General features: G+C 35.7%; 3 protein-coding genes across 3 annotated transcripts in view; 2 read left to right on the forward strand and 1 right to left on the reverse strand.

The window, feature by feature from the left end:
- LOC100375879 (uncharacterized) overlaps nt 1–7,742 on the forward strand; it is a 45,438-nt gene extending 37,696 nt beyond the window's left edge. The window contains exons 11-14 of the mRNA XM_085490618.1: nt 388–485; nt 897–980; nt 2,186–2,428; nt 2,802–7,742. Coding sequence (XP_085346744.1) covers nt 388–485; nt 897–980; nt 2,186–2,428; nt 2,802–4,144 — 1,768 coding nt within the window. The 3' untranslated portion in view covers nt 4,145–7,742. The remainder of the gene's footprint in view (nt 1–387; nt 486–896; nt 981–2,185; nt 2,429–2,801) is intronic.
- A 2,648-nt stretch (nt 7,743–10,390) lies between these two features.
- Nucleotides 10,391–14,483, reverse strand: LOC144356756 (cytochrome b5 domain-containing protein 1-like). Its single transcript, XM_085490619.1, has 4 exons — nt 14,281–14,483; nt 13,893–13,969; nt 11,971–12,189; nt 10,391–10,968 (listed from the first exon to the last, which is right to left on the reverse strand). Exons 1-4 carry the CDS (start codon nt 14,396–14,398, stop codon nt 10,738–10,740), a joined length of 645 nt encoding a protein of 214 aa, XP_085346745.1. The 5' UTR covers nt 14,399–14,483; the 3' UTR covers nt 10,391–10,737.
- A 215-nt stretch (nt 14,484–14,698) lies between these two features.
- Nucleotides 14,699–21,346, forward strand: LOC100376328 (N-alpha-acetyltransferase 38-B, NatC auxiliary subunit-like). Its single transcript, XM_085508366.1, has 3 exons — nt 14,699–14,764; nt 18,633–18,810; nt 20,994–21,346. Exons 1-3 carry the CDS (start codon nt 14,735–14,737, stop codon nt 21,101–21,103), a joined length of 318 nt encoding a protein of 105 aa, XP_085364492.1. The 5' UTR covers nt 14,699–14,734; the 3' UTR covers nt 21,104–21,346.
- The last annotated feature ends 1,445 nt before the right edge of the window (nt 21,347–22,791 follow it).

Genomic DNA, 22,791 nt, shown 5'->3' on the forward strand with positions numbered 1-22,791 from the left:
TCAAAAAATTTGTTTTGAGTGAATTATTGACTAAGAATGTATGGCAATGATGGCAAGTCAGCTGTGAGGCTTTCCTGTCTGAATTTATAATTCGTCTGACAAACCAATTGCCAGTGAAGACAAAGTGTTTATATTTTTTAATGGGTTTGATGTGTTTATAGATATTTATTTCCAAATTTTAGTACAGTACATTGATTGTCTACAAACTGCAGAACTTGATGTTAAGTTTTAAATGTATGTTGCTTATATATTTACTAAAGTCAGTTGAGTTAAGTCAGTTGCTATTTATTTTCTTTGTTGTCCCAGGCAACCCTTTTATACTGTCTAGCCACAAGTTACACACTATACTAGGACTATTAATGAATCATCCTCATCTCTCTTGTATAGAAAATTTTGGACGAGAAATCGTCCAGGCGATAAGATGAGGGATAAATATAATTTGAATTTACTGCCAGCGGGGAGCTCCATAGAAGCGTTGGAATATGGTAAGTTGAGTTAAATATTATGTAAATAGATAGATTTTATTTAATTTAACCACACCTTTGGTTTTTCTGCATTTTAATAACAATATGGGCAATATCTATAAATTTACTAGTGAAGTACAGATCTGAAGTGTGAAAACTTTCGAGATCTAACTCTCAACATTATCAGATGATTATCAAACTTTAAAATAGTATACTATGCACGTTAGAAGGCAACCTGACCAATCATATTGTATAAATTCATGTGGTAGTAGGAAACTTATTTATGGAGAAAATTCCTTGTTTTGTATTCATTCAGCTCTACCCACTCGATGATATGCAGTAACACGAATACAAACACAATTAAAAGGTGATACATTTTATTGCAATAATGTATCAACCAAATGTGTAATTTTATGTCTTGCTCATTTTCAGACGATGAATCAGTAAATACTCCTTTGATTCCTGGTATGGGTTTAGAACATGGACTTCCAGATCATCTCACTAAACCAAGAAATGGTAAGAACACCACAATTAATGTAGTAAGGGGTATTAATATATTTTTCACGTGACCTAACCCTTTTCTATGTTGTGTCCTGGTACACATGCTGTGCAACAATCGGTGGTTAACTAATTAGTAGTATTAAACATCTGTCACCGTAACACCATACATTACAGCATGCCGTAATTTTGCGGTATTTTCTTCCTACCATATTAGGAAATGCGAATTCCAAATATGGAATAATTACACGCGTAAGCATAATAATAAGAACAAACATGACTGTCACCAGGATTTGTCCGGAGTCCACACAAAGAAGTTCGCTGATTCTGTTCCAAACTTTTTGGATTTCGGCATTCCCATGATGCATCTTTGGAAGGAAAAGATGTATAATAATAAGGTTATTACTAGGATACCTCAAAGTATACATTCATGCAGTACGCTGTCGCATCGACCACTGTTGCGCACCGGTCGATACGCCCGCTGTACTGTCTTCATGCATACTTCTCGTAATAACCTCATAATAATCATCAATAGCATAATGGATGTTACACCAGATTCATGAGTGGATCAGTTCCATGTTTGATTCAAATCCCGTCTTAGGCTAAGCACACAAAAAAAAGAAACAACCCATGATGCCCAAGGTTACTGTGCTACATGCTCAATGGGGAGGAAATTAAAAAAAATTTAAAAGCATGTTGTTCATGAGAAAAGGAATTTAAAAATAAGAGCTATTTGCATTATTCAAACATTCACACTGAAGCATTTGGGTGACAAAACAATCACAAATAAATAGTGATAAAATACAAATACCGTAAAATGTGTATTAGAAGCCGCATCCCTAATAGAAGTCGCACCCATTCTTTTTGAATAATTGAGAATCTAAAATTCACCATTTCTCATATGTGTATATGCTCTAATAGAAGCCGCATCCCCTCTGTTGCATTGTACCATTTTAATAGAAGCCACGGCTTCTAATACAGATTTTACAGTAATAGGCAATTTTTATTATTTTGACAATAATAGTTTAATAGATGTTTTGAATAACCTGCAGGAGAAAATTGATCTTTTATAAAATGGTATGCTGTTCCATAATTTGAAACCAGTGTTGATATATTGAGAACTGTCCGACTGCAGTATCATGGCACCCCATATCTTCCACATTTGCACTACTTTTAAATCAACTCATGACAATAAAGTGTGTCTACCTATGTTCTGTACTCAGACATGTCAGCAGATGAAAGTTCCATACCAGGACTGGGTATTGAAAGATCAGATGATTACAGAGTGCATACAGTGCAGAAGAAAGTACCTTACGCTAAACCAATTCCTGCCCAGTTCAAAAGACAGTGGGAGCAACAGAAAGAGGCACCATTGCTTGAAAGGGAGAAGGAAGTTGAAAAAGAGCTACTTATGGCAGGACAGATGCATCCTGGTAATGCTCCGATCATACCCTCGTTTGAACAAGGTAAGGCAATGCATGACTGTTAAATCACCAACTACAAATGGGTTGTAGTCAGTTTGATTATGCAGCCGAAACTGTAAACCAAAAAATCTAACTGGATCAAAAGCAGCATATTTTTTTTTTTTTAAAGTTCAGAATTTCTTATTTAGTCAATAATGCCACTAACTATGTGATACAAAGCTGTTATGTGCTGTTCAGGACTTGAACTACATTGTTGAGAAAGCACCCATTTTCAAGGCAAAAATCATTGAAATTGCCTTGGAATCATGGGAATAGTATAGGGAATATTGAATGGCACAAAGGTAAACTCATTGGTCAATTGCCTTAGGGACTCATCATTGTTAATAGAACTTAGTTTTTTTTTTTATTTACACAGGTAAACAGATGGCCATGCAGATGCTCCTTAATCAAGGTGGTATACCGCCACAAGGACAGATGCAAGGACCTCCACCACTCATGTCAACGCCTACTCAGCCTCCTATGCTCAGAGGGCAAAATATGGGGGGGTCCCATTACCCTGGGCAACCCTCAATGCAGCATAATATGCAACAGCAAGGCATGGGACAAATGGACGTTGATGAACCACCTCCCCCACCACCACCTTTGCAAGGGGATGACCGAATTGGTCAAGGGCACTTCCCGCAAGACCAGGACATGAGGCAAATGCAACATGATGATCCACGCCACAGACGAAACCCGCAGCAGCAGAGGTACCAACAGGATAATTACCGTGGTGAAACTGATTTTGCTTCCAGAGATGTTGATATGAGACAAGAAGCAGGATTTGATGGCATGCCACCGCCTGCACCACCTCAAGATGAGGACTTGCGTAACAGAAGGTTTGACCATCAAGAGCAATGGGGAGCACCTCCTAGAGACTTTGATGAACGTCGACATTTTGGTAATATGAGGCCTGAATTTCCGAAGGACTTTGATGAAAGGCAGGAATTTCAAGGTCATGACCCTAGAGGTTTTCGGGGAGGTAGGAATAGAGGTCGTGGAGGACGAGGACGTGGGGGATCAATGGAAGGACATGATAGATCAATGGAAGGGCATGGTCCACCAGTAGACGATAGGAGTGGGTTGTTGCCCACTCCGGATGAACTTAGTGGGAGGGGATATAACCCTCGTGGAAGAGGTGGACATGCTCCTTCAAGAGACCAGGAAGATCAAAGCAGACACGGAAGAGGAGGCGGCCATTCAACGTCATCGAGAGACCAAGATGATAGACATCCCACACCAGAATTTTTTTCGGACTATGATGAACGTTCACATGGCCCACCAAGCAACCAGTCACATGATAACAAACCTCCGTCGTTACTTGATTTACCTACCTTGCCACCTCCTCCACAAAACCCAAAGCGCTCATGGGGAGAAGTGTCCGGTGATGAAAACGCCGGTGGTACCGATCCTCGGTCAAGAAATCGAGAAGCAGGGTCACCTAGAGGTAAACTTGGGAGATTTAACGATGATGATGATCAGTTTACTAACCCAGGGGCCAGATCCTTTGTGCCAGGCAGCAGAGAGAATAACGACAGAGGGGAGCTACGGCAGAGGGGGAGAAGTGATCGTGGAAGAGGTGGAAGTGATCGAGGGAGAGGAAGTGACCGAGGAGGCAGAGGAAGGGGTAGAGGTAGAGGTGGAAGAGGACAGAGAGGTGGAGGACCACCCAGTAGAGGTCCTGGTAGAGGAGGTAGAGGGGGAAGAGGTGGGAGATAAACTTTAGTCTTTAATTTGTAGCACAGATTTAAACGGTTCTGTAAAACCTGGAGGGTTCTTACTTTTGAAAAGACTTCTCTGGTGTACTATACATATATTTTGTAATGAAGTTTAATAATCCCGCAGTCTTTATTTAGAAAATATTTGTCAAGTATATTCTTTAGATTCGAGAGAAAAAGACAGTATAGGCAATGTTCGCAGGTGAGACCAGTTTTCAAAAAAAAACCTTTGTAGCTTGTTATATACTGTAAAATTTGTTTTTAATTTTGCATGAGAGTTTTCTTTCAGGAATTTTGAGTCATGGAAAATCTATATGATTTATATGAAAATTTCACTGGATTTCTTCAGATTATAATCTATTCAAACCTTCATAACCGGTTTGTGAAGATTTCTTTCAGCAACAATTTAATGGTTTACAGTATAACACAGTTCCCAAAAGTTTTGAATTAGGAATTTTTTCCGAAATGTGGTTGAACTTCATAAACAGTTTAACATGGCAAATAATAAGTTATATTAGAGTTGTTGAAGGTCAAGAACTCTCCCAGAAAGCACCAGAATGTACGAAAATAGCATTTGAATAACATCACGAGAAATCACGTAATTATCCATAAAGATGTTAGATGTGTAACTTGAATATTTGAGAGACAGGTCAAAAATGTTTTTGTAGAGCCTATATTTATAGTGTCGCGTGGACACAATCATTTCCACACATGGTTAATTATTCATGATGTATTTTAGTTCTGCTACGAATAGTATCCCTGGCTGGCTGAACTGATTTGACAGATTTGCAGCCGGGACCAATAAACAAAGTAACTGATAATTAGTCTGTTTGAGGGCGCTATCACACTATCTTCAAATGTACACCATGATTAATTATTCATACTGGTAATGATATTAGATTCATAATTTGAATATTTAAGGGCAGGTCATAAATGTTCTTGCAAGCCCTGTGGTGTCCTGTGGATGCAATTGTTTTATCCAGTCTTCGTAAAGATGTTGCATTTGTACATCTTTTGATTTAATATTAACACGATGAATTTTCATATCATCTTTCTCATCTGCTAAACGCATGTGAAGCCTTCATTTGGAGACTTATCACCAAAGTAAAATTCTCATCGTATACAACTTGATTTTCTCCCCATGATGATAAAAAACTTTGTTTGTTTTTTCTGTTATTAGTTTTCAATCATCGGTGACATAGCATTTTTTTTTTATTTATAAAGCTGCGTCTCATGCAGAGCTTAAACCTGTCAGAGTTGAGAAGGAACCTTCTTGACAAAATTTGATAAAATTACTTTCATGTAGGAATACGACACGAATATCCATATTTCTCAAGGGGCACTAAACCCAACTGATTGAGCATCTCAGCAATTGCTGTAAAATACTTTGTTTTAGCTGGAATTAATTTACACTGAAAGGTACTTTTTGAGTGTTTCGTATGAAATTTATTTTCACTGATTTTTGATGAATTGAATGTAAAATGTAGGAAAAAAAGTATATATTCGCTGGATTTTATTTTTACTGAATCATCCCTTCAGGTAAATGAATTCCAAGAGAAAATAAAGTTTTTTACAGTACATTTGATGTAGTGGGTTCTAGTAGAAATCAAATTGTACGCTAATATTTGCATTTACCCAATGGTTGTTTAGTGATGGATGGCAGCACATACTGTAGAATACTTTATTTTCGCTTGGAATTTATTTTCGCTATTTTTGCTGAAGGGATGATTTCGTGAAAATAAAATCCAGCGAATATACTTTTTTTCCTATATTTCACATTAAACCCATCAAAAATCAGTGAAAATAAATTCCATACAAAACGCCCCAAAAGCATTTTCAGCGAAAATTAATTCCAACGAAAATAAAGTATTCCACAGTATTGCCCTACCAATATCATTATATATTAAGGACTAGCACATACTCTTCATGGAACATGACATTTGTATTCACAATGCATCTATTTTGTTAAAGGTTGAAGGTCATCATGCCACTTAGGTGTGTGTGATTTGTGTTAATAAACTGATTTTCCTTTAACCATACCTGTACCAGTGGCAAGCATGAACACTAGTTGTGCTCTGGCCACACATGAGAGGTGCCTTCATGTCTCTGCATTAACTGGTATTGCGGTTGTGTTGCGTTAATGTCTCACCAATTATTCACATTCAGGTTACACATCTTACTCTCATCACGCATATCTTCATTTTAACTGTCACTCTAGTGATCTAAACTTACTTAGCCTAATTTCTAAGACCTCAATGTCTGCTAGTTCATTTTGCGTCAATACCAGATGTTCTGTAAATTACTTCTTTCAAAGAATGATACATTTCATGAAAATAAATAGCCAATGTAAGTGTGATGCCGATAAATAGATAATGTGAGAATGCGATAACTGTAATAATATGATAGATTGAAAAAAACAGTATTGTATGACTAAATCATTGGGTAAACTAAATATAGGGAGTAATCATTAGTGGAGTATACTATTATAATATTAAAAATACTCCAATTAACCAAAGTGATGTATATAATATTTTCAAAATGTCTGTACATAGCTCAATGCAGTGTTTCATTGTCTGTTTATTGATCAAAGTCTTTTTTTTCATTAGATGTTTACCTTTCGAACACCAACTCTTGTCGCATATCACAAAATAGACCTGCATAGTTTTACTTCACATTCATTTTGATCCAAGCTTGTAGCTAATTGGACATTATGTTCAATTAGACCAACAATAACAAAAAAATTACAGAAAAGTTATGTACAAATTTGCAAAATGTTGAACCAAAATTTTGTGGGAGAAAAAATGATGTTCGAAAGGTAAACGTAAGATCATTGCAGGACTGTGTGCATATGGAGGAAGTGCTTCTCTGGGATGCTGCTGTTGCTTAGTAATTCAAAGTGTACTGTGAATCACTGCAATTTATACGTTAAATTTGTTTGTGATTTGAGCCCTTTCACAGAGACTAAAATGAAAAAGCTACTCGTTCAAAACTGCATATATGCACATTTTAATGTTTGGTTACTGTTCCTCAGCACTCCGGCTGGTCTGATTTACCTACTTCACATGCAATATAACAATCAATGCTTTTAATCATAACTAGGACTTTACTGTCACAAACATTCTCTAACTATGACCATGCTTGACACATAATTTTGACAGCTGTGTGAATTAACTAGCTTGCCTGTAAATGTGCAACAAGTTTTTAGCAGATCTCTGAAAATTGATGGCTTACCAAAATATGTCAATTATCCTCCCCTACACATGTGCAGGGGATAATGTCGCTTAAAGTATTCGATAACTGGATAATTATTCCAAATATATAAATTAATTAAAGTATTACCTAAAACTATCCTAAGTTTGATCATTTTTAACTGTAAAATTGAGTAACTCAGGAAATTCATGACGTTTGTCTCACAGAATGAAAATAGTTTGCAGTATTTTATGCCTCATATATTTTGTTATGATACATACAGCTATAAAATTAAACCTGGTAATTTCTTGGAGGTTTTCCTTAATTTTTCTTGTGGTCATTCCTTATTCCCCTTTCTGTCTGTTACAATGTAGTTTTCTACATAAATCGAGTAAACTGTTATCACTGCCTTTCTTTGTGTTTGTGGCAGCTTTATTGAGGAATGATAAGATTGTATATCTTTCCAGAGTTAGTATATGCATGTGGTTTTGTACATTCAGCCAAAATTTGCACATTTTACAATATTTGTGTGATTTGAGTGGGTAGGAAAACCAGAAAAAAAACTATAAAGAGAAAACATTGTCGTAAAAACATTCTTAATCTGCATTAGACTTTTGGCATGATTTTATGCTGATTTGTGTCTGGATTTAAATAAAATCTCAGTTTAGATTCAAGAAAGGCTAGAATTAGGTTGGTACTGTAAAATCTGTATTAGAAACCGTGACTTTTATTAAAATGGTACAATGCAATAGAGGGGATGCAGCTTCTACATACGAGAAACTGAATTCTTTTGGTTCTCAATTTTTCGAAAAAAATGGGTACAACTTCTATTAGAAATGCGGCTCAGTGTTCTCCCCAGATTCTAAGCCAAGCATCGCGGCTAATTTACATAACAATACATCTTATTTGCATAATTTTGTTTGCATAATAATTAGTTTCCCCAACAAACATTATAACTGAGTAAAGAAGAGATACATATCTCATATATTTTATATCATTTACATTCATTGTGTTTTATGTGTGCATCAAGTCAAATAAAGTTTGAAATAGAACAGGAAAGAAATGGAAATACTTATAGCCAGTCAGTAAATATATTGTTTATCCGTGGAGGTAACTGGTTCATCATTATTTTGTGTACAAGTACAGTCAGTTTTAGTGCCAATGTTACTGTCAGTTTGTTAAATTTGTAAAATCTGCAAGATTGCGGGTTATCAAAATATGAAGAAATTAATAAATCAATAATGACATTCTTTTCTACAACGGCATTTCAAAACTAAAGTCAGCGATTTTTCATTGATCTATCTATTATTTGTGTGTCGCTACGATCACCGTAACATTGTCAGCTGACGGCATTGCGTTGAACGGGTATTCATCGCTGCTGTTGCGATCATCGGTCCCTGATTTTTATGTTTAAAAATACACAAACTTAGAATGTTTGCTTAATTAAAACGATTCATTGATGATTAACTTAGAAATTACATCAAAATCGCCAACGAAATGTTGTTTTTAAACATCGCGGAAAAACATGCACTCTGCGCCGCCATCTTTCTTACCTCAATCAAAATCTCCGTTGTAACCCAGCATGCATCGGTTGTGATGTCACTACATGCGTTACGTCGCCTTAGCCAGTTCCTCGGTAATGACGCACTATGAATGAGGTATTTCTAGAGGTCAGGGTTCGTTTTTTTTCTCGTCCGTCTCGTCTGCAGTTGAATAATTTTTACTTCGATTTATTTACAGTTTTTTTTTTCGATGCGACTTAATTTCACTTGTTTTTTAATTCTTGGTAATTAGTGTCACTGGCGATGAAGTAGTAAAAACGCAATTAATCGCAGTGCAGCAACTCGGGATAGACCATCCCGACGCAATGGGCAAATTATTACTGCCCTAGTATTTTGGGTTTGCCAGCTCCGCACCATTGATAGACTTGGTAACTTCTTGTAGACTTCCGTTTTTATCACTGTTTTTGTAAGGCTAACTATGTACAAAGGCGGGATTACCTTTCGATCAATACATGTTATTGTTTTAAAGATGTGCTAGACGAGGCTGACACTTGTAAACAATACAACGTGAATAAGCATCGCGGGCAGGATTTCAAGGATCGCGGGCGAAACAAAAGCGACGCGGCTGTTTGTCTAAGCGACGCGGGCCCGCAGTGCTTGAAAGGCCTGGGGAGAACACTGCGGCTTCTAAAACTGTTTTTCAACGGTCACAAATTTGTAGAGATTTTGAATGTTGGCCACTAGAGGGTGCTGTTGCATTAATAAAGTCTGGATGCCAATTTTTTGTTAAATTCTTTGATTTTGGACCAAATGGACATCATTTTCAATTGAAGTATAAAAAAAAAAGTTGTTGGTTTATTTAGTGAAAAATCTTGAAAGTTGACTGGCTTTAACATTACAGTATGTGCAGAAATTATTGAACATTTTTGAGAACAATTTTAATGCTCGCGATTGCTTACAGAAATAAAGCAATTGCATCCATCTCTAAAATAATTGGTTTTCTGTTAGTTTGCATAGTGGCAACTACCAATACAAAAAGTAACCTATGAGAAGAAGACATGTCAAGGGGAAGGCATCTTACAGGACTGATTTTGTCAGGATATAATCAAAATGAAAGCCAAATCAGTTTGTTGACTGCTGGAGAGAGAGGTTCAAGAACAAAAAATGTGGCTGTTGTGGCGTGATATCCTTTGTTTTTACATTTATTGAACTGCCTTATAAAGTGAAATCTTAAGTCAAAGTACTGGTAGGTTTTTGGGGAGAGAGGTCTTCAGGAAAAAAATCCAAGACTATGGCGTGATATCCTTTGTTTTCACATTTATTAAATTTGTTTATAAAATGTGAATTTCTTAACTTAATAATATAATATTTGTAAGTGTATGAATCTGTTGAGTCCATGATGCACTAGTGAATGAACACGATTAGTTGCATCATAAAAACCTCAGTAATGTGTCATATTGGTTTAAAGGGGGCATTATTCCCAATTGCAAACAGGCACAAAGCTTGCTTGTGTCGACAGAGTGTACAGTATCTTTGATATAGAAACTTGGAAGTAATTCAGGAATTAAAAACAATTTTATTACCTGTTTTTAAAAAAAAAGGCAAATATATACAGAATTTTAAGATGAACACAAGACTGATTACATTCTGACAGCTGAGGACATATTGGTATTTAAAACCATAAAAAACATCCTCAAGGGTAATATATATTTACAAAAATATTTATAAACTTCTTCCCATTCCATTCTGAATATTCTATACAATCAAAATTACACGGAATATTCCACCTAGGAATGGATTTGAGGGGGGGGGGGTTAAAGGTTTCAAGGATGACCAAGATGTACCTGTAGCTGTTCCAATTTATGGCAACCTCCCAGGTATTAGGTAAATAAAATTCAGTTTGTTATGCCTCTGTGAGATCGTCATTAAAGTACAAATGTATGGCAGGCAGGAAATCATCATCATTCATGCTCAGTTTATAGAATTCTTCATCCTCGTCAGAAACGGTGTTATCCTCCAATGTTTTATCCATTTCTAGGTTTTTACCGTTATATTTCCAAGTGTAACTGGCAGCATGTGCGTTGTACGTCACATACCTATCCAATATTTCTGACATTATTTCTTCTGAACAGACCTAGAATCATAAAAAATGCTAATGATGCTATTATGCATAATGACATGTGGTCAATATAACCACAGAACTGATTTTGTGGCTTCTTTGCAGTGCTCTTGCAACACCATATTAGTTCTTTTAGAAGCGTGTATGAAATCAAAAATTGTATATATTGCATTGCATCATGAATCATTATAATCTGACTTATTTTGCTCATAGATTTACGTCAGTGCATGCGCTACTTAAAGGGTGGTGGTCGTCGCGCAGCACGTGCTTGAATTTCATGTAAATAAACAATGTATTGTACACGCGTTGTATACGTCGCTATGAGTCCCATATCGAACAGGACAACCACCGCCCTTTAAATAATCACATAGTTAACAAATCTGTAATCACATTAAACACAGCTGTTCCTGATTCTGGGGAGGATTAACAAGATTATTACAGCACTAAACAAAGTTGGTTGGAATGAGTGGTCAAAACGTATGAGAAATCATAATACTACATCTTTTTCAACTCACCATTCTAAACAATATTGCACTGCAGTATCTAGCCCTCTTGTTCGTTGAATGCAATGGGTCACTATTCTAATTTGTAGGCATCGGTAGAAGGGCAAGAACGATACCGCCAAATTTTGCTCAACTACGAATGTTTTCATTTATTGAATTCAGATTTTTAGTGGCACCACCAATGTTAGTAGAGAGGGGACACTAAATTTGGTACAAGATGAAAGCCGATGCATTTGTGACAAGGATAGAGATTACATTTTCATCAGGACACTCTGTATAAATGCTAACACACTGAGAAAAGGTATACTTGATCTGTGCCATCTATTTTATCTAATCTGTGTAGAGCACTAACACAATGTTGCAGAGTCCCAAATTAAATAAAAAAATAAATGTTCATACATTACACAAACATGTTGTATGAAGTCAACATTGAACACTGTTTTCAACACATGCGATGACTGTTTGAATGGACAGATGGAATTCATTTTTTTTCAAAATTGAAGGTTATAGCTACCTCAATAACTTGCTCCTGTGAAGTAAGTGTATTTATTATTTTAATAAATCTTGTTTTCTTGGAAAGTATCCCGACACAATAACTGTCGTCTTTCCACCAGGGTCTGCCAAAATCATTTGCCCAGTCTGTTCTTGGAAATGACGGTGGTATGTGTATAAATCTACCGTGTGGTGTGTAGGCAATCTTGCAGCCTGTAGTTGGGTCGATATGAGTACGAATCTGGAAAAAAAAAATGTAAAACAAGATTTATTATTCTTGTGAAACATTTGATTTGCACTCAGCAGCAGTATGCCTTATATATTCACTGTAGAATTTAGAAATGTACCCTATGTTGTATATTTATTGCTTGTAACGATACCAAATTCACTAGAATATAACAAAATGACCAATCATTGAAACAACAACTTTATCAGTAATTTACAATACACATGATTATATACAAGATTATTCTAGACTTGGTTGGTTGGTGTCATGGACCTCTCAAAAATTTGGTTTATAAAAATAAATTGTTCTTCTGGTTGATTGACAAAAAAATTTTGGGTCACTGACTTATTTTTCAGTATTTACACTTTTACCATTGGTTCCTATGGAAATATTATGCCATATCTCAAATTGTTGGCTGATGACATGGGATGAAAAACAAAGATATTGGAAGTCGTATTTGTTATCATACGAGTCAGAAAAAAACATTGTTTTGCTTTACATTAATATTGTTATAGTATTTGGCCAAATTCCGTAAAATGCTTACCATGGAACAAAAATCCATGATTTTACATAATAAACCAATGAACATTGTGATCAGATTTATGACCATTCATCAACTTTCTTAGAAGACACACATACAGTTGTATAGACTGGCCTAGACTGGCGCAGTCGAGGCGATTAATTTGTTTTTTTGTAGTTTAAATAAAATTAAAAAATTCGCGAAATGGAGGTATTCACGTATTACCGGTATTATAATGAGGTGGGCGCGGAAATACGTGCATAATGAGGTCAACATGGTAAATGTCACACTACAGACCCAACATGGCGGCACGTTGAAATTCGAGTTTTTCGTAGTCGTCGTTTCTGATTCATCACAATGTGTAAAAAAAATAACTCATACAATCAGCCGACGTCTTTTCGGTCAGAGGTCAGTTGAAGAGAGGTTTTGATTGGCCTAGATGATTGTCAATTAAAACACTCATTAACATAATTACCCGTTGAAAAATCAACGGGTTCCTGCAGTGTCGATAGAGGGCCATGCAGAAAAAAACAGTCGGGGTGATTTCACGCTAACACCATTTCGCGATTTTTTTTTATTGTATTTAAACTACAAAAACAAATTAATCGCCCCGACTGCGTCTGTCTAAGACTGGCCGAACTGTGGTCCAATGCGAAATTACCACAACTGATCGATACTGCAGCATATCCATTGCTATTACTTATTCATGATATGCAGTGACGTTATGGAACACAAAAGTGGAACACTTTCAAAAGAGAAAAGTAGGTGTGCATTTGTGTAAAATGTCAGATCACTTGTGCATGGAACAGATCGAACCAAAAGCTGCCTTTCTTATTGGTTGGTAGCTTACAAGTCATGCTACCATTAGCATATTTATCACCACAAAAACATGGTGACAATTATAGAGGGCGCTGCAGAACAGACCAGTTGTGGTAATTTCGCAACAACGCGAGAGGTACTATAAACTCGTTCTAAAAGAATTATATCAGTCTAACAGTTGTACTGCTTCTCATCTGAGGATCTTAAAATTATAAACTATTAGCATTCATCTCACGAGACATTCCGGGACAGTCACTGAAACTATACAGTTTAAAGTTATTTTTATATTTTAATGTTCAGAATTCTTGAAACATTGTGTGAATGAAATGGGGACCGAACCATATACTAGCGCCCTCTACGCCATGTTGTGATTACTTACATCTTTCAGTTTGGGATCAAACCAATGAGAAATATCCTTACCAGCTGATGCGACAATAGGTTTCAATAACACGTCACCTAAAATTAAATATTATTTACTTAGTAAATTATTCAATATGTAGAGAGAAAAAAATATACTGCGCTGTATGTAATTTTGTTTTACGCTAACAACCGTGAACGTCAACACTAGTATTGTATAGAGTGAAATTACTGTATATTTGTACTATGGTAATTATATGTACTATGTCAGACTAATTCGCCAGTGTGCTTATATAATGAATTTTTAATACATCCATGATCTCAGGTAACTGGATTAAATACATGTACGACTGAGATGATGTTGGCTGTATAATATGGTAGCTGACAATCTCGGTTCCGGCCTCACTTACCTTGATATCTTTCACAAAGTGGCGTTAGATCGTACACTTTTCCTAGGAAAGACACCCAGCAGTCCTTAAGAGTATTATGAACAGCTACTTCATTCGGTGTATAATATTTCGGACGCATCTTCCTTGTTGTATGTATCAAAACTTTCGACGTACACAGGTTAGTAATCCGACGGTCGAAGCCCTCTCCTTGTTGCTAACACAAACTACAAATACCCGGATGGGTGGCCGTTGACCTCATTAACATAAACATCGTTAACTCATTGTAAAACAAACCATTCTTGCCACTGACGTACTGTTTCATGTACATTTGCATGTTATCGTATTATTTTGTAGTTCTAGAAATTATTGCGATAGCACGACAATGCATATTTTTGTAAATTTTATCTAAAAAAATAAAATAATATTTGAGGTGAGCATTACCAAACATACTTACCGGAAGTAAATCAAATCAATAATGGCCGACTGTACGACTGGTGGGGGCAATGTGAGTTGTGTTTGTTGTTTTTACCAATGATCACATTTGTGCATGGTTGTTGTTTTAACCACCAAAACCGATTGCGATTTTATTCTCAGTAGCAGGTTTATAAATGGGAACAGAGTCTGTAAGAGTGAGAAATATATTGGTTTTACGCCTTTAGACTAGCACTTCACTTTGCCCATGGACCAAGAAACCTCACGGTGATTTTATGCAAATTACGATTTTGGTTATTTAAACAAATATTTAATATTTTAACTTGAATAGTCTATCATAGCAAATAATTAGGGCACAGATCTAGAAGCAGTACCTACACACGAATTGGTGACGTCATAAAATACATGACCTTCAATCGGGGTCGTTTCCTCGGTATATACGAATTGGTATATACAAATTACAATAAAGATACTTAAGACATTACACATAAGGTAAAACAAATCACGTGACAATATAATGATAATAACGGTAATAAATCCTACTAGCTTAACAGTTGAAGAGAACGCTCATATAGTCAGTCGGGTGACGCCGAGGGTCACGAACTGTGTTGCAAAATGGCCGTGTGGTTGAAACTGGGTCATGGCGTTACGCGTGAGGAAGACATCATTAAACACTCAAAATCACAATAAAACGGGGAAGTGGTTGCATATTACGGCGTAGCTAACATGGGAAATAAAAAAACGCCCAATACAAACGACATGGGTTCGAATCACACTAGATACACACTCACCAGAACCGAAGCAATCAGAAACCAGCAATCGTTTTGGCTTTTCCGTTCAACTCATCGGAACACTGGAGTAGTTAGAAAAATGAACACCACTTAACGACCAACGTCGTGGCGTGGTACACAAGCGTGCCATCAAAATAAAACAAAATTAGCTTGAAAAGACAGTGGGTTCGACTCCCGCTCAGAGCTACCGTAAAAACGTAAATCAAATAAACTGAAATCTCTCAAACCGTAAACAAGTAAACAAAGAACGTCGCAAAAAATAATAAACCTCACAAAACTCCACCATACAAAACTGAATGAATAAATAATAAAATAACTAACGTCTTAAACTGGACGACGCGCAATTTGTTCAACAGTTTCCAGATTGTGACAAGAGATAAACAAGACCCAAGTCAAGGTAAGTTTTGTTAAAGTGTCGATGGCGTTCCCTATATTACGAAAACAATTCAGGCAACAGACGAATATCTTCTGTGGTGTTGTTGAATTTATACCGTGTCTGCGGAATTGTTGATTGAGGGTTCGAAGCCAGCAGTTAACATTTTGTTAGAAAGTTTCACAATTAAATCAAATATCCAATGATACCAGTATATTTATTTCATTATTTTAACAACTTGCAATGGTGGAAGTTGGTCAAACACGAGTTCTTACACCTAAATAAGTATCAAATATTTGTCGACACATTTATTCTCTCAACCTTGTAGAGGTGGAAATTAATTAAACAACAGGTATTTACTCACAAATATAATGGTCAATATTTGTCCATACATTCATTCTGTCAATTTAAGAACTTGTAATTGTTGGAATTAATCAAATGAGAGTTGTCTACACCAAAATAAGTTTCAAATACTTGTCCATACATTTATTCTCTCAATTTAACAACTTGTAATGGTGTAAAATAATTAAACGAGAGTTGTCTACACCAAAATAAGTCTAAAATATTTGTCCGCACATTTATTCTCTCAATTTAACAACTTGTAATGGTGTAAAATAATTAAACGAGAGCTGTCTACACCAAAATAAGTCTAAAATATTTGTCCGCATATTTATTCTCTCAATTTAACAACTTGTAATGGTGTAAAATAATTAAACGAGAGCTGTCTACACCAAAATAAGTCTAAAATATTTGTCCGCACATTTATTCTCTCAATTTAACAACTTGTAATGGTGTAAAATAATTAAACGAGAGCTGTCTACACCAAAATAAGTCTAAAATATTTGTCCGCACATTTATTCTCTCAATTTAGCAACTTGTAATTGTGGGAATTAATCAAACGAGAGCTGTCTACACCAAAATAAGTCTAACATATTTGTCCATACATTTATTCTCTCAATTTAACAACTTGGAATGGTGTAAAATAATTAAACGAGAGCTGTCTACACCAAAATAAGTCTAAAATATTTGTCCGCACATTTATTTTCTCAATTTAACAACATGTAATTGTGGGAATTAATCAAACGAGAGATGTCTACACAAAAATAAGTCTAAAATATTTGTCCGCACATTTATTCTTTCAATTTAACAACCTGTAATTGTGGGAATTAATCAAACGTGAGTTGTTTACATCAAACTAAGTATTTAATATTTGTTGAGACATTTATTCTCTCAATTTAACAACTTGTAATGGTGTAAAATAATTAAACGAGAGTTGTCTACACCAAAATTAATCTCAAATATTTGTCCACACATTTATTGTCACAATTTAACCACTTGTTAATAGTAGAAATTACTTAAATGCGACTTGTTTAATCAGTTGACATCAATGCAACTTACCCGCAGACAGTGCACAACAGAGTATCATTATTGAGCAGTTATAAACAAGAACGTGTCTTGGCATTAGGGTTAGGGTCGGGTCAGGTATGGGCAACGGAATTATTAACAGGAATGTGTCTTGACATTAGGGTTAGGGTCGGGTCAGGTATGGGCAACGCAAATGGCAAACACCCAATTGGCAAGATGTACACTAACGAGTTATGGCATGCATATAGTTTACACAAGTAAAAACACAAAATTGGCAATTTTTTGGACAATTGTAACTCAATAATAGAAATATGTTGTATTTCTATATATATACACACTATATAGTCTTATCAAATGCAAACACATCCAGTCAATCCAATGTGGTCTTGTGGGTCAGTTCTCTGCATAGTGATCAGGAGGACCTGTGTTCAATTCCCTTGCCTGCACATCTTTTTCTCGCAAACGCCATTTGGCAATAAAGCTAAATATGACAACAAATTATTTAATTTGCATGACTACCCACATAGCTCAGTAGAATTTTGAATGCTAGTGAAGACAGTGCTCCTATGAATAGGACTTAAATCCTAAGTCCTGTGTCTAGACACTCGTGGTACAGAGGACAAGACAGTGCGCTGGGAACTCAAAGATCGCAAGTTCGAATCACGGATTGGACACTCCTACAAAAGACATGAAAGACGTTAAAAACATAAACAGCGGATTCAAAAACTCAAGTCAAACAGAACACAAGAATACTACCCCACATGGAAGCCAGTCGAAGTCGTCGAAGAACGAACACCGTCGAAGAACACAGTTGACAGCTGTAGGTCACGTGCAACAACAGTCACGAGGAGCATGGCTGCTCTCCAAATGGGTCCCTTCTTTTGTATTGACCCCCTAAGGATTGCTAATCCCCCTTTCTAACTCTTCCCCCCAAAATAATATATCGCCCCTTTTAAAATGTATTGACCCACAAATTAATGAATATTCATGAGCACAGAAACTGCTACGTCATGAATAAATTAGCATAATTTAAAAAAAAATTGCATAAAGTGTAGGTACTCCTTCTGGAGCTCTGCCATAATTAGAAATATCCCATGACACTAGTTGTCATTTTGAATAAAATATCATGATTGGTGAATCCCTGAGGTAAAAAAAAAAAATGATTGTTATTATTTAGAATCTCTACTCAGCAATCAGCAGTTTTCCACTTGAATGTGTTATTGTCTAAACTGACCAAAACATAAAAATTCAGTCGTCACATGTCTGGGCACTCCATCAGTTCGTGGACCAAATTGTTACTGTACCACAAGACCAAGCCCAAACATTCATAAAGTGTTCCCTTGATTGGTCTTTTAATTCTACCAGTCATTAAAGAATTTTATAACTACTAAACAGCTTCCATCTGTTTCCAGATTGAATCGGCCAAGGAAGGAGAGAAGTCGTGCTTAAGGAAGAAGTTGGAATCCTGGTTAAATAGAAGGCTCAGGATATGTATGACAGATGGGAGAACACTTATAGGAACATTTCTTTGTACAGACCAAGAAAGGAATGTCATTCTAGGTTCTTGTGAAGAGTATGTCAACCCACCAGGTATGTCTTGCAGCAGTGTTAACATGAAAACTCTTCTAAGGTAGTTCGCTACCATAAAAAAATGATCACAGTAAATCATTCAAAAATTGTTATGTAATCATTCACATACATTTTTGTGCATATGCAAGATTTTACTGAGAAAGAAAGATTTGTTTTCAAGAAATCATATGCAAAATAATCTAAAAAGGGATCGTTTTTGGAATATTTTTCATAGGATTCCATGCAAACACATTATTCTATGGCTATACTACCAAAATCTCTAATTTTTCATGACAGCCCTATGTAGCCCTCATAACACTACATTTGTTTAGCACAGATGACCAAACATAATATTGAGATATGGAATATTTCTGCCATAGCAACCAATTTGCAGTATATGAATTCACTGCCAATTCATTTTAACAAACTAATTAATAAACGTATCCCAATAATTGCCGATGCTCATAAACAGATATTAATTTGTATCCTTTTAATTTGTGCTCTTAACTTTTTCTGCAGAACATAGCACAGAAATCATTTTATTTAAGCAAATTAAAAAAAAGAAAACTTGTTGCAAAACATGACTTCCCCCTGATGTATGCATTACATTCCCTCCGAGGTGAAATCGCACAGTGACAATTTTAATAAAACATGAACTACAATTTTTTCACTTCACTCACAACACAAACCATAGATCGTAGAGGTTTATCCATAAACGCAGTGTTCTCTCCAAAGCGTATTAGCGTAGCGGGGCCTCTATACTCTATAATTTATGACGCAACGCTGATGGGTTGACCGAAATGCTGGAGGGATCCCACCTATACTGATCGATTCACATCAACTACTTCTGATGTTCATTAATTAACATGTTAACCATAACAAAAAGACAGATGTTGCACTTGCTAGCAGACTGGAAGGAAGTGTGAAGCTTGTTTTCCGTTACTTTCAAAAATAGAAAGCAAATAAACACGACAACACAATTAACCACCATTTTGAGCAGGAAAATGAATAACAGACTCTGAGATGAGATGAATAGTTAACAGCGCCCATGTATTTTTACTGTTGACATGTGGTATGCAAATTACCAGCACATGCGCGAAGCTATTAAGGGAGTAAAACAAAGGATTAAAGAGGGAGAGGTTCAAATTCACATAATTCTCAATTTTAATGATGATGATTTCATATCGTTACGTACAAGGTTAATAAAAATCGCAGAGTTTAGTTTTGAAATGCTGTTTGAAAAATATTTATTAATTTCATATTTTGATAACTCGACTTTCCCCGATGTCATATGTACTGACAGTGACATTGGTAGACTGGTGCAGTCGGGGCGATTGATTTGTTTTTGTAGTTTAAATAAAATAAACAAATTCGCGAAATCACCCCGTCTGGTTTATTCTGCAGGAAATTCATTGCTATTAAAGATTTATGAATGCACTTATTATAATGAGGTGGGCGCGGAAATACGTGCATAATGAGGTCAACATGGTAAAGGTTCACTGCAGACCCAACATGGCGGCACATTAAAATTTGAGTTTGTCATAGTCTACTTCATCACAATGTGTAAAAAAGTAACTCGTACTAGTCGTAGAATTAAATAAAGTCGGCTGCTACAATCAGCCGACATCTTCTCGGTCAGAGGTCAGTTGAAGAGACGTTGTGGTTGGCTTAGATGATTGTCAATTACAACACTCATTAACATAATTACCTGTTGAAAAATCGACGGGTTCTTGCAGTGTCGATAGAGGGCCATGCAGAATAAACCAGTCGGGGTGATTTCGCAGTTACAGGTGATTTCGCGCTAACACTTCCATTTTATTTAAACTACAAAAACAAATTAATCGCCCCAACTGCGCCAGTCTATGACATGGGCGCTAAAACTAACTACTTGTTGTACACAAAAAGCAGAAATCTTATTATCCTAGGGAAAATACTGAAGTGATGTTTCTCTGTGACATAAAACATAGCATATATCAAAATATGTATGCCTATTTTACAATAATGTTGTATGTGTAAACAATTCAAAATAAGGGCAGCTTTAATAAATACAACAGTATGCTGCCAGCCATGCAGCATCACAAAGTGTACTTCCAAATGTTTGTGAATCCTCAACTAGTGTCCCTAAACATATCAAGTCATTACTGTCATAATGGTTATATGTGTGTATACCCTAATTCTAGTCGTATTATTTCTTGTAATTTCAGGCACCACTGAAAAGGAAGAGCCTAGAGTGCTGGGTTTAGCTATGGTACCTGGTCAGCATATAGTTACCATCGAAGTGGATATGTACACTCCACCACAGGCAATTCTCTGATGATGAAAATATCATTCCGTGAAGTAAACTTCTATTCTATTATGTAGGATTTTAAAAGAAGAAAAATAAGGACCTTGGTTGGTTCACGCTAGCAACACTACCAGATATGGCATGACTTTCACAGTATATCTGTGGTACAAGTGAACATTGTAATTTAATGTCATTTTTGTGATAAGAACTGAATTTATGTTTTGTAGTTGCTGATGCCAATTCAAGAATGTGTTTTATTTTAACTAGCCTGAATTCATTACTGTTTGACATTGAACTGTTATCACCAGAAAAGCTGTTAAATACTTTATTTAACTTTGTTTATTTAAAAAAAAAAAACGTGCTGTATTTTCCATAATAATCAATGCTAGAACATGGTATTTCAAAATCGGTACAAATATTTTGGAATTCTTGCCATGAAGACTTGGCGTTCTGATTGGTTAATAACATACTTAACCTATCTCCTTAGGGACAACATCAAAAGTTCAATGTAGGATAAAAAACTAAATTTCTTTAGATTTTTCCCAAACCCCCCACCCCCCTACTGAAACTTAATTTATAAATATTGATCATGGCGTCAGACTACATTCACCATTACATACAAATTGATAATCGGACAGTAGTATGGCATAGCAGTTGGTTGACGGGTGGGTGTAAAAAGCCTTGAAATTGACCTAATTCGACGCACATATTTACACTCGGACTAAACCAATTTCTCGTCTTGGATGTGTTTTTTTTCATTTTCTGTTATTTTTGTCCATGATTGGATAGAAAAAAAAAGCGAACTACAAATACTAAAGCAAATAAGTTTTTTATTAGACATCGATTTTTGACGTCGTCCCTTAAAAGATGCTGTTTCAGGTCAATTTATGCATTAACAAATCATGGCAGACATCATCAAATCAAGATTGTTTGTGGAACCGAAAATATTTGATATCTGTGGAATTGAGATAACATTTTTATATTTGAATATATGAAATGGACAGTTCCTCCATCAGTTTAGTTTAATTAAAATTAAAAGATTTGGTGGTAAGTCAAAAAAGTTGAATAGAAAGTGGTTAGGTGACAAATTGTGAAAGTAAAAAGTCGATTGGAAAGTTGTTAAAAGTTTGTTGGACACCTGAACGAGTTGGTTGGAAGGTAAAAAAAAAAAGTTTAGAAAGTTGGTTGAAAATTTGTTGGAAAATTGTAAAGCTGGAATGCTATAAAAGCTTGTTGGAAAGTTGTAAAATTTGGATGGAAAGTAATTTTGATTGGAAAGAGGACAAAACTGTGTGGTTGTGGTCAATCTTGTCATTGTAGACAAGATAGATGCTATACTGCTATTCCAGTGAAGAACATAAGTTATGTGCATAACAATAATATCAAAATGAATCAATTTTAGTATTTTTTTGAGTAATGAACTTCATATTGACCTTAATAATTTGAAAAAACCCAAGATTGACTAAACATGAAGAAAATGCCTCAAAAGTCTGAATGAGCAAATTAATAAATACTAATTACCAGCATCATGGAAGCACATTTTTACTATGACATCATGGTACCGGGGTAAGTTACTGTTTGATAATTTTGAATTGCGTGTCTTGGCATTAGGTTTAGGGAGCAGGTGTACGGTACAACATAGAAATATAATAGAAATTGTTAACATTCAGTGTTTCATACTTTTCTAATTTACTATGTAATGCGCATCATGTGTTAGA

The sequence above is a fragment of the Saccoglossus kowalevskii genome, chromosome 15 (genome assembly GCF_978046115.1).
Source record: "Saccoglossus kowalevskii chromosome 15, keSacKowa6.1, whole genome shotgun sequence".
Taxonomy (NCBI): domain Eukaryota; kingdom Metazoa; phylum Hemichordata; class Enteropneusta; family Harrimaniidae; genus Saccoglossus; species Saccoglossus kowalevskii.